The 12,013-nt window shown below is 35.9% G+C and overlaps 2 protein-coding genes across 28 annotated transcripts; one reads left to right on the top strand and one right to left on the bottom strand.

Annotated features, from left to right (window-relative positions):
• Positions 1-2,556: 2,556 nt before the first annotated feature.
• On the top strand, positions 2,557-8,987 carry LOC104787771 (cyclin-dependent kinase G-2). Of its 27 annotated transcripts, none has more exons than XR_015557740.1 (10): positions 2,560-2,922; positions 3,075-3,178; positions 4,071-4,141; positions 4,240-6,209; positions 6,650-6,785; positions 6,872-6,960; positions 7,224-7,335; positions 7,431-7,537; positions 7,614-7,815; positions 7,928-8,179. XR_015557740.1 is itself a non-coding variant. In XM_087451092.1 (9 exons), the coding sequence occupies exons 4-9, from the start codon at positions 4,504-4,506 to the stop codon at positions 7,711-7,713; spliced, it is 2,250 nt and encodes a 749-aa protein (XP_087307218.1). In that variant the 5' UTR covers positions 2,557-2,922; positions 3,075-3,178; positions 4,071-4,141; positions 4,240-4,503; the 3' UTR covers positions 7,714-8,179. The 27 variants fall into 27 exon arrangements, 3 of the variants coding, with proteins under 3 accessions (XP_087307218.1, XP_087307216.1, XP_010511704.2); XR_015557739.1 differs by lacking the exons at positions 2,560-2,922; positions 3,075-3,178 and adding an exon at positions 8,774-8,987 and having other exon boundaries at positions 3,983-4,141; positions 7,928-7,999; positions 8,177-8,256; XR_015557738.1 differs by lacking the exons at positions 2,560-2,922; positions 3,075-3,178 and adding an exon at positions 8,533-8,987 and having other exon boundaries at positions 3,983-4,141; positions 7,928-7,999; positions 8,177-8,256.
• Positions 8,931-11,200, bottom strand: LOC104787770 (uncharacterized). Its single transcript, XM_010513400.3, has 4 exons — positions 10,362-11,200; positions 9,819-10,250; positions 9,415-9,733; positions 8,931-9,330 (listed from the first exon to the last, which is right to left on the bottom strand). Exons 1-4 carry the CDS (start codon positions 10,818-10,820, stop codon positions 9,188-9,190), a joined length of 1,353 nt encoding a protein of 450 aa, XP_010511702.1. The 5' UTR covers positions 10,821-11,200; the 3' UTR covers positions 8,931-9,187.
• Positions 11,201-12,013: the final 813 nt, after the last annotated feature.

The following is a 12,013-nucleotide window of genomic DNA, read 5'->3' as shown; positions in this document are numbered from 1 at the left end:
AAGATATGATGGGAAAGTAAAGGTAATACTACTGATAGTGATTTTGATAGTTGGACTCATATAATTAGACAAAGCTAGTCATAAACACGAACAAACAATGTGGGATGAAGGAGAAGTAGAAATGATTAGATTGATAAGATTGTGACTAGTCATATTGTTCTAGAAAACGTTTTATGCGGTCCCCTAATGTTATGTGGCCATAAACCGTGGCAATCATTTTCAGGTGTTGAAATTAGTCATTTCAATTGTTAAGCATATTTAGACAGTCATAAACAGTCTTATACAATTTTAGGTAGCTTTAGATGCTCCTAACTGGTCTTATAGGCGATTATAGACAAACGTTAATCAGTTAACATTTTTTGTTTTGTTTTAGTTTTGTATGTTTGTCAAAATTTTGTTATATATGCATGATATATATACATGTAGATTCATCTTGGCGGAAAAAATGATTAGTAAAGTTGATATATGTTACTTGATATAAATTGAATTGATTTGGTGGTAATATTTATATATGTTGAGTTCAGATATGATATTTGATGAAATTTTTTTTACTTGTTTGCATTTGGATCAATTCTATATGGTTTTGGTAAATCATGAATTTCTTATGTAAATCCTTTAATTTCATATTTTCAAATTATTTTTTTGGGTCTAATTCTCATTTATGATAATCTTTAGGGGGGTGTATTCAACTTGACATTTTAAGTGATTTGTGTGAAACTTACAAATCCTATGTTATTCAATCATGTATTTTAAAAAGTCTATTAAAATCTACTGTTATTGAACTGATGATTTAAAAATCTACTTTGAAATCCACTGTTATTCAAAATAGTTTGTGGATTATTTTAATGATTTTTGAGATTCTGAAGGATTTATGTGGGATTTGTTTAGTTAAAAATAAAGAAATCTAAATCTCATGGTTTTATGTGGGATTTGAAAGAATTTTACAATAAATCATATCAACTTCTCTAAAATCTTTCAAAATTCCAAATTTTTTAAATCCCATCAGATCTTCTAAAATCATGGTTTCAATACACCCCTCTTAATGTTTTAGTTTTGATATCGGATGGATTTGGAAGTAGATTAAAATTTTCATCAATTTGAAGATATTTTTTTCAACATTTCAACATCTATTTCAAAATTTTTATATTTTGAATTTTACTATTTATAAATGATGATATGTCATATGTTATACTATGATATTTCATATATATTTAGATTATAAATTTATAAATCGCCTAATATCCCTTAAAGCCATGACACAAACGTACCAGAAAAGACAGCGGATGAGCATCACTAACCTCTACCCGTAAAAAACCGACGACTATCTCCGAATCTACCTCAATCTCCAACCTCCTCACTCCACGGTCCCAAGCAACAACCAAACCATAATATACTACCCCCATAGTTCAGCCAATGGTGCGGTGCAGATCCCAATATTCAAAACAAAACCCACAGACCAACAACCATCCTCACCCCGCAATATATTTAGATTATAAATTTATAAATCGCCTAATATCCCTTAAAGCCATGGCACAAACGTACCAGGAAAGACAACGGATGAGCATCACTAACCTCTACCCGTAAAAAACCGACGACTATCTCCGAATCTACCTCAATCTCCAACCTCCTCACTCCACGGTCCCAAGAAACAACCAAACCATAATATACCACCCCCATAGTTCAGCCAATGGTGCGGTGCAGATCCCAATATTCAAAACAAAACCCACAGACCAACAACCATCCTCACCCCGCAACACCCCCCCCCCCCCAGCAGTAGCTAACCCAGGGTTACCTCTTGAAGCCCCGTCCATATTTAGCTTTACCTAGCCCTCAGGTGGTCGTTATTATGATATCCTCCTTTCCACCATTACCACCTGACCTCGTGATTGAATCTCCACTTGATTATGCGCTAGGGAAACTTTATTAGCCAGGTCCATTAGAAATTTTCACTCTGTCTCGACACTGCCTATTCACTCCAAAAACGTTCCAACATCTCCATTTCCACCCCCACCAGACCGTCAATGCAAAAAGCATAGACAAATGAATCTCCCCTATCCTTCCATCATCCCCCAGGTTCCCATACAACCATTCAAGTAGGGACTTAAAACTTGATTATATATAATAGTAAGGGTAGTTCTGTCATAACTACAAATTTACAAATAAAGGTATATATGGACAAATTTTTTTTAAAAATATCCTTTATTTATAATTTTTCCTATTTTTCAGCTCCAACACTTTAACAAAATAAATAATTTATATAGATTTTGAAGACTTCAACAAAATCATCAAAAGTGAAAAAGCAAAAATTTTAAGGATAGCTAGAGAGTATTCTATAGTTTTGTTGATTAGTTTTCTAAAATCTTGTAAAGTAATCCAAACAGTCTCTGTATTTTTGTGATACTTTCCATAACTTTATTTTGTAAAGAAAGTGTGTAAAATCATGAATCAACAACATAATAATTGAATTCATTAACAATCCTAGATTCTTTTGTTTTAATTGAATAACACAAAACTTTTATTGACTTTATAAATGTCAGAATCCAATAACTCAAATTTGTTAAGATTTTAAATGATTTTACAAATCACAAACTAATAACACTAAATTTAGCTGAGTTTAACAAAATCTTGATCTAATAACATAACAATAGATTCTTCATAACATTTAAAGTCTTTAAAACTCTATTAAATCTCAAACCAATAACCCCTACTAATTGTTCTATTATCTCATTCATAAGTTTCAACTGTTATAATTTCTTCAACTTGCACATAATGGTTACATGATCTAAAACCCATATTCATATGACTATTACCAAGTCTCAATCTTGTAGCCTAAGTGACTGAAGTGGACCGATCTCAAATACACAATCTTTGAAAAACATAACTTGATGATTTCTATGTCTTTTTGTTACGATATTGTTAGTTGTAAGTGTTGCAATGTCTTTTTTTGGTTCGTAAAAGTTTTCACTAGTCTTCCGATATTGATTTTCTTAACACTTGTTTTATTAAAAAATTTGTACTAATTTTGACGATATAAGATCACTATATTATAATGTATTATTTTTAATAAATACTAGGGAAAAAAAGTTAGTGGAGAGGACAGAGTGCGTGGCGCTTTAACTAAAAGACCAAAAAAAGGAAAAAACTTAGAAACCTAAAATTATGAAAAAGAAAACGTATGGTAAGTTTCGTGGTTAACCATGGTAAGTAAATAATATCTCTTTTATTTTTTAAATGGAAAAGGGATCTCAGAAAAAAAAAAAACAAAAACTTTTTAAAAGCATTTACAAGGTGTTTAAAAATCTTTTAAAACCCTTTTAAAAATCTTATAAAAACTTTTACAAGGTTTTTAAAAACATTGTAAAAGCGTTTACAAGGTGTTTAAAAACCTTTTAAAAATCTTTTTAAAAACCATTTGAAAACCTTTTAAAAACCTTTTAAAACCTTTTAAAAATCTTTTAAAAATCTTATAAAAGCGTTTACAAGTTGTTTAAAAAACTTTTTAAAACCTTTTAAAAACCTTGTAAATTTTTTTTGGCGGGAAAATTTTTTTGTCGAAATTTTTTATCAAAATTTTTGGCTGAAAATTTTTTCAAAAATTTTTGGCGGAAAAATATGTCGGAAATTTTTTGGCGGGAAAATTTTCTTTTTCTTTTTATTGAATAAAATATTTTTCATCTAAGGGTAAAATGGTCATTAAAAATTAAAAGAGGGTAAAAATAAAAATAGTCAGAAAAAAGGGTATTTTTGAAAAAGGATATATAAAAAAGGCATTTTTAACAAATTCTCTTAATTAATCGTAGTTGTTAAGAAAAAAATAATAATTAACTATATTTAGATATTTTAAAATAATATTGTTTTTTTTAGCATTTAAAATAATATTGTTATAGAAGTTTGAAATATTTTTAGATATAAAATAATAAGAAACACATTTATTAATTAAAAAAATTAGGGGCTTCTTTTAGCAAAACAACTAAAATGGAGGGGGAGAATATACAAAAAAGACAAATCTTTAGAGACCTAAAAATCGGAAACAAGTTTTACCGATTACGTCTTTTTTTTTTTTTTTTTAGCTCTCCACGACGAGAGACGCTCTTCTCTTTCTCTCTCCGCCATTGTTCGTTCGTTTTGTTCCTTCTCGACGGTAAGCTATATCCCAATCGGAACTTCGCGAACTCTTTACCAATCGAATTCACTTTCAAATTCTGAGTTCTCTTCTCGTTTCATCATCTTCTTCCTCAGAATCCTCGGGACTCGATTTCGATTTCTAGGGTTTCGCTAATTCAGATCACAAGTTCTGCTTCAATTTCAAGCGATTTGATCACGAGGAGCTCTTTGTTCGGTGCGTAATTCGGTTTTCTTATTTCTGAGAAACCTCGAGGTTTAGTCTCTGCTATTCTGATTTTGAACACGGCTAGTTTAGCTAGAAGCAGATTTAAGAGTTCGTCAAAATTAGGATTTGGGGGTTTTTTTTTTTTGACCCTAGATAAGATTGGAATTGACTAAATGGCGGCTGGGAGGAGTGTAAGATATCCTGACCATGAACTGAGAGACCAGGACTCCAATTCTAGATTCTCCAGGCGGGATAGTGACCATGTTAGGAACGGTGCTCTTGATAGTGAAAAGGGACGGGTTATTAATCTAAGACACGGGGATAGTGGTAAAGATAGAGATATGATTAGGTCTGGAGCTAGACAGCAAGAGAGAGGAATGGTTAATAGTGGGTCTCGGTTATCAAAGAGCAATCCAGGTATTAGGGAAGTCTTTATGGATCGTGGTCCTAAAAGATGCGGGTTTTCAGCTCGGTCTGTGGATAGGGAACCAGGTGAGCTCTCAAGTGAGAGTGGGTCGGATGATTTGATTGAATCTGAATCACTGGTGAAAAATAACGGTGTTGTGAAGCAGGTAGAGAATACAGCTCGAAGCCCTGTAGAAAAGAAGAGAAAGTTTTCACCAATAATATGGGACAGAGATGACCACGAAAGAAGTAATTTGAGCAGAAATGAAAAACCTGTTGAGGTCACTCCTCTTCCTCCCCCACCACCACTTATCAAGAGGTCAAGCCAGTCACCTAGGGTCGGATGTGATGGTAATTCTCATTTTTCACCTGCAAAGAGTAACATGCATCAAGATCCTGTGCAAGTTAGTGATTCTACGGTTTCTGTGCCTGCTTTATCACCTTCGGTAGAGATGTCTTCTTTGTGTATGGTAGAACAATCATCAAATCCTGGGCAGGATGGCAAACAAGAAGAGGCAGCACATCTGGAAGAGGAGGAAAACATGCCAACCAGACATATATCATCCTCTAGGTGGGCAGCTGGCAACAGTTCTCCAACTGATGAAGGTGAAGTAGTAGAAGAAGTGGGAGCAAATAAAAGGAGGAAGAAGCCATTTCCCGTGCAGGGGAGATTGCGCAATAAGTCTCAAACACCTGAGGTCGGGGAGTTAGTGAGAGAAGGTTATAGATCATCTGATTCCGATGAAAGGGGGCACCATTCTTTGCCAAGAAGTAGAGATGATTTTAAGGAGAAGGATGCTGTTAAGGGTGACAAGATGGATATAGATGAGGAGGAACACAGAAGAGGAAACTCTAGTTACAGCCTTAGTGAAACAGATTCGGATGATGAATATGCTCGGCATGAGACACCTGAACCTGCCAGTATCCCACTAAGAAGTATAAACATGCTCCAGGGTTGTAGAAGTGTTGATGAATTTGAGAGATTAAATAAGATAGATGAAGGTACTTATGGTGTTGTTTATAGAGCAAAGGATAAGAAGACAGGCGATATAGTGGCATTGAAGAAGGTGAAAATGGAAAAAGAAAGAGAAGGCTTTCCATTGACTTCCCTAAGGGAGATTAATATACTTCTTTCGTTTCATCATCCATCAATAGTGGATGTTAAAGAAGTGGTCGTGGGTAGTAGTCTTGATAGCATTTTTATGGTGATGGAATACATGGAACATGATCTTAAAGCATTGATGGAGTCAATGAAGCAGCGTTTCAGTCAGAGTGAAGTTAAATGCTTAATGCTTCAACTTTTAGAGGGCGTCAAGTATCTTCACGACAACTGGGTGCTTCATCGAGATTTGAAAACATCTAACCTGCTTTTAAACAATCGGGGTGAGTTGAAGATATGTGACTTTGGTTTGGCTCGGCAATATGGCAGCCCGCTGAAGCCGTATACTCATCTGGTTGTTACGCTTTGGTACAGGTAAAATGCGTTTTTACCCTATTCTGTTTTATCAAAAAATTGATGGTTTACGATTGTAATTTGAATTCTGGTGGACGTTCTTGTGTTTTTGATTGTTAGTATAACCTCAGATGCTACGTTTTCTTTCTAATATAGCTGTACTACACCGTTCAACCGTTCTATTTCTGCACCTTAGGATCAATGATTTTTAAAGTCTTGTTTCTAGATGACGTTCCATGGTTTCCTCTTTGAGAATAGTCTTCATAATATGCCAGCTTAGCCACTAAATACTTAAAAGCTTTTGCGGTATTGCTTGGACACCACTTAGAATGGCACATTATGAAATATATGTGCTTCAATTTTCTTGACTTGTTTTATTCCTTGTGTTGACTATCCCTTCTTGTTTTAGCAATAATCACTTCTTCGAGGACCAAGCCCAACGACTGCATTTGTTTTTCCAGGGCACCTGAACTTCTCTTGGGAGCAAAACAATATTCTACGGCCATTGACATGTGGTCACTAGGCTGTATCATGGCAGAACTATTATCGAAGGCGCCGTTGTTTAATGGGAAAACGGAGTTTGATCAACTTGACAAGGTATTTTGAACATGGGTTTTGATTTGGACCTTCACCCATCCTGGACCACATGCAGCTTATAAAATTACTGCTTCTTTAATTTACAGATTTTCAGAATCCTTGGTACTCCCAATGAATCCATTTGGCCTGGGTTCTCCAAGCTGCCTGGAGTCAAGGTCAACTTTGTCAAGCATCAGTAAGTATTTATACTACCTTAGTAAAAATTTGCTTAAAGTCTCTAATATTGTTCCCAGGCTTTCTAGGTTTGGGTGATGTAGTCTGGCTATCTGGCTTATTAGTGGATTACTATGGATAACCTTAGTAAATTTTTGCTTAAAGTCTCTAATATTGTTCCCAGGCGTTCTAGGTTTAGGTGATATGGTCTGGCTTTCTGGCTTATTAATGGATTTTCGTAGTTGTTGTTATGTCGTTCTTCTCACTGATGAACTGTTCTTTTAGGTATAACCTACTACGTAAGAAATTCCCAGCCACTTCATTCACTGGCGCCCCAGTTCTGTCCGATGCTGGGTTTGACCTACTGAACAAGCTCCTAACGTATGATCCTGAGAGGGTAATAAGAAATATATATATCTGTTGCATGCATGTTAATCCAGTATGCACCTTAATTGTTCCTTGACTTTTGGATCTGTGGTGCTTTTTTTGTAGAGAATAACTGTTGATGAAGCTCTAAAGCATGATTGGTTCCGTGAAGTCCCTCTGCCAAAATCCAAAGATTTCATGCCTACTTTTCCTGCTCAACATGCCCAAGACAGGTACTGAGATCTATCTAAACTTAAATGACTACTGGTTGACTTTAATTCTGTCTCTAAATTCTTCTTCTATGCCAAGGCGTGGGAGGAGAATGGTAAAGAGCCCTGATCCTTTGGAAGAGCAACGTAGGAAGGAATTAACACAAACCGAACTTGGGTCTGGTGGTCTGTTTGGCTGAAGTGTCGCGCACCTGTTGAAGATAGCATTTGGAATACAACCTTGATACTCTCAATTACCTCGAAACTACCACAATTAGGCGAGGGCTACTGCTTAAGCGGAGGTTGGAACATTTGTATCTCAGAATATCATTTATGCTTTCTTTACTCACTTTGAGGGTCCATGGTGATTTGTGAAGGTGATTTTCCTCCTATCGCCACCGAGAATCCTTGCAGGTTTAATGTGTTCACAAGCTAGGCTGGTCAGTTAGTAGTGCTATGGCTTTCTGACAGTGCTTGTTCTGTAAGGTGTGGCATGATAATAAAAACTCATTTCCTACTGAAACTTATGTATGTAGCATAGTGTTATTGAAAAGTGATATTTTGTTAACTACTATGAGGGAGAACCTATTCTTTTTCCCCGACAATTCTCTTTATCTGCCATGTTTTTATTAGTATATATAATATTGACATTGTGTTTGCAAGAAACACTGGTGTTGAAGTGGAGGTGAGACTCTTCTTGTCTTGAAGAAGAATTGACGCGATTGCTGATGAGTCTCTGCCAGGTAATGTATAGTCCTGATGCTTGTAGGGTGAACTTGATCTTTTTTGTATTCCACTAAAACCTCGGATATATGGTTCTCTGAGATAAGATGGTTGCTCTGTAACTACAAGTGTTATAGTTTCTGGTTTGTAGGGTCAATAATTTTCTGCGGATTCCTTTTTCTACTTTGATTGCCTAGGAGTTCATGACAGCAATTATAGTAAATCCTGGGGGCTATCGGCAGGGATTAGCTATCCTAAGATCTCTGAAATAAACTTTAGCCCCACTTTCTTTGCAGTTTGCTGATTGACTGCAAGTCTGCAACGTGCTAGAAACCATTTGTTAGGTTTTCAGTAACAAAGTTGAAGTCACAATCTGAACAGTAGCATATGCTGGGAAGTGATAACAAGTGATTTGTGTAGAGTTATCTTAAATCAACCAAGCTCTTGGATCCTTGAAAGTTTTATCATGCATTTGTGCATGAACATACATTCAATGGTTTTGAATTATACTATCGATCCATAACCAAGTATTTGCAGAACGAACTCTCCCGAAGTGGTCAGTCTCCAATTGCTCTTAAAGAACTGGTCCAAAGTCTGGACCACGGGCAGTCTTCAATTGCTCTTAAAGAACTGGTCCAAAGTCTGGACGTGCGTTGTGGTATATTCGTTATGCCCAAAAATTTACTCAGTGAGATCGTGTAACAAAGGTTTTATTAAATATTTAGTGGCAAGACACATAGATCAAGGATTATAGTTTTTGGTTTATGGTACAAATTACAAACTAATGATCTATGAAAGAAAAGAGAGATGAGAGAAAGAGAACAAAAGCTTTTGTCAATATAGCTTTGTACACTCTCAAGAGAAAGATAACAAATTAAGAGACGCTCATGCAAAGTATAATCTCCTAATCAATTTAAGAAATCTATGTATGATGCACCAAATCTTTTCTTGTCATTCAGTACCGAAAACTACAGCTTTGCCGAGAACAAAGGTAACCAGAGAAAGCTCAATGAAGAATATTGTGTTAATCAAATGCCTGTCTACTGTCCACCCAAATATAGTTATCCCACCTGGATTCATCTGCAAATACAACACTGCAACAATCATCTAATCAGCGATCACCATCTCGAGTTTGGTGAAAATGATAAAAAGTAAAAAGAGGGCGAAAAAATTCTCACCGAAAGCTTGTCTTTTGTGGTAGGAGGACATGGACATGTAAGAAGGTAAGTGGTTAGGAGCAGGCATCCTCATATAGTGATCCATTGATTCCACATCACTTTCTGAACGGGATATTGGAAACGAGAGCGGTGGATTCGTGGTGGCCTCCAAGTGAACTCCACTAGGAGAAGTCCTTATCTGAGTTGAATCTGTAGACGAACAAGACATCATGGCATGCCATCTACTTGCAACTGATGCTATTGCTTGAGCTCTGTGAGATATTTTTGTTGCTGCATGAAGACACAGAATTATTCCAACGGTTTGGACTACAGCCGAGACCTGCATATACCAAGCTTCGTAAACCCTCCACCACATAAGAACATAACACAAACTGAATAAAAAGAAGAAACAGAAGTTGACTTACTGCAAAATCACCACCGTTAATATACGTGATACGCCCGCTATACGCAGTGGTCTGGAAAAGTGTAGTAAACTGGCTAGCCGTGACGACAAGAAACTGCAGAAGCAGAAAGATGCGGAACCTATGGCTTATTTTGGAAAGATAATGACGCAAACGCATATGCTCGTAGATGAAAAGGGAGATTTCAGACTCCCCTTCCAAGAGCTTTGCATAGTCTTCAAAGTGAATGACTTGCAAGTTGCATACCAAATGAAACATGGCACTAGCAGCTAGAAATATAGTGCTTAAATAAGTCCATGACAAGATCATACAAAACAGAATCGCAACAGATAGCCACGGCTGGTCATGAGGCACATAATACATCCGTATAATCTCACGAACAGCTTTCAACACAAAACATGGTAGCGACCAAAATGCAAGCAACCTCACAGAGTTCTGCAACACAGCAAGAAATAAAAAATGCTTACTTTAGTGAATAAACTCCAAATATTTCCATAAAAATACAAACTTTGAAGCAAAGTAATCATCAAAAGTAGAAAGAATCACCCAGATCTGCTGAATGTATTGAGCCTTGAGACGACCCATACGACCACTGAGTTGATCAACGAACAAAAACTTCCTAATCCCATGTTTTCTCAAGTTATGAGAAACGCAAAGCAGAGAGACACCAGCCAACAAGGCCTGTGAAACAACGATGTTGAGCTCGAAACTCTTGTACTGATACCTCTCACAGCCTAAACAGTGCCCAAGCTCCAACACTGTAACCGGAAGCACCAAACCAATCGATAAAAACACGATCCAAGACAAAACAAGGCTTCGAGGAGACGATTGGTTAAACCCAAGCAGCGTCAGAAACGTCTCTAACCATTCCAGCGTTATATCTAGGTCGTCATTAACACCCTCTCCTCCGCCGCCGCCGTCGGTCTCCGGCGGAGGTTGATCCTGATTTGAATCGAGTAACAAGGGCGTTTCAAAGGCAGGTGGTAGTTGTTGGTGAGTCTCCATCAGAGTTTGACGATGATGATGATGATACGTTTAAAGGAATAAGAAGGAAGCTCGTTAATGGCGGTTTCGATCTCATTTGAAATCTCCATCTACTACTACTACAAAAGGAATCACTCACTCGTGATTAGATCGACGGTTGTAAATTCATTATTCCGATTAATCTGAAAATTGTTTTTTTTTTTTTGGGCAGAATCAAATTCAGAGTCAGAGGGGGATAGGTTGGAATTTAGCGGTGTAGTGGTTTGGAGGGGAGAATTTACAACCGTTGGATTACTGCAAAAGTCGGGTTTAGAGTCAACAGGTTCAACGGTTGATGATGATATATAATAGAGTGAAACAAGTATCATCACCCGATTTTTTCTCTTTATTTATCGGGAATTTTTTTTTTTTTTTTTGGTGTGATTATTTATTGGGAAGTTAAAGACGTGGGAAAGTCTAATAAATACTTTGATTTGATTGTGCTCAATCATACTTTATCATATTTATTATTTCTAGATGTGTGAGATTTTATATTTTATGATGTGTGATTTGGTTTTGGGTTGACCAAAATAAAATAAAAGGAGATTTGTTGTAAAGAAAAAGAAAAATAAAAAGAAGAAGAAAAGATCCTTATGTACAAAATGTTCGATAAATTGTGATGAAGTGAGTGGTAGGCTGGTAGCAAGAGTTATTAAAGTTGGGAGTGGTTGTTTTGATCAATGATAATATAAAACCTTTTAAGACTTTTTATTTTTATTTTTGGTAGAACCATCTTTCTATGATTATTGTTATGCATCTCATTAAACTATTTTCCTACGTCATACGATTAAAAAATTTTAGAACTTTAAAATAGTATTTGTGTGAATTATATAATAGTTTGTGTACAACATGAATATCAAAATCGAGTTAGCTGGAAGATCTCATAGGTTGATGTTCATTTAACAATATTTTTTTCAGTAAATTAAACAATTTTGTTTTGATGAAATGTAAAATTATTTTAACAACTTATAAAATAGTTTGGTATAGGAGGACAATTAGAGCTAAACTGAGTTAACTATCAAACCGGTCACATAATTTAACATGTCACACGTTGGTTAGTCGATGAATTATTTTTATCCAACAACTTGCTTGCCCTCCACTTTTCAATTTCTAATTTTGAATTTGGAAAGTAGTATAGAGTTCAACGGTATTGATTTCTCGTAAAATAAGCACGT

This window comes from Camelina sativa, chromosome 5, assembly GCF_030686135.1.
Source record: "Camelina sativa cultivar CO46 ecotype springtype chromosome 5, ASM3068613v1".
Lineage (NCBI taxonomy): Eukaryota > Viridiplantae > Streptophyta > Magnoliopsida > Brassicales > Brassicaceae > Camelina > Camelina sativa.
The sequence above is the reverse complement of the archived record's forward strand: the minus strand, read 5'-3'. Positions and strand labels throughout refer to the sequence as shown.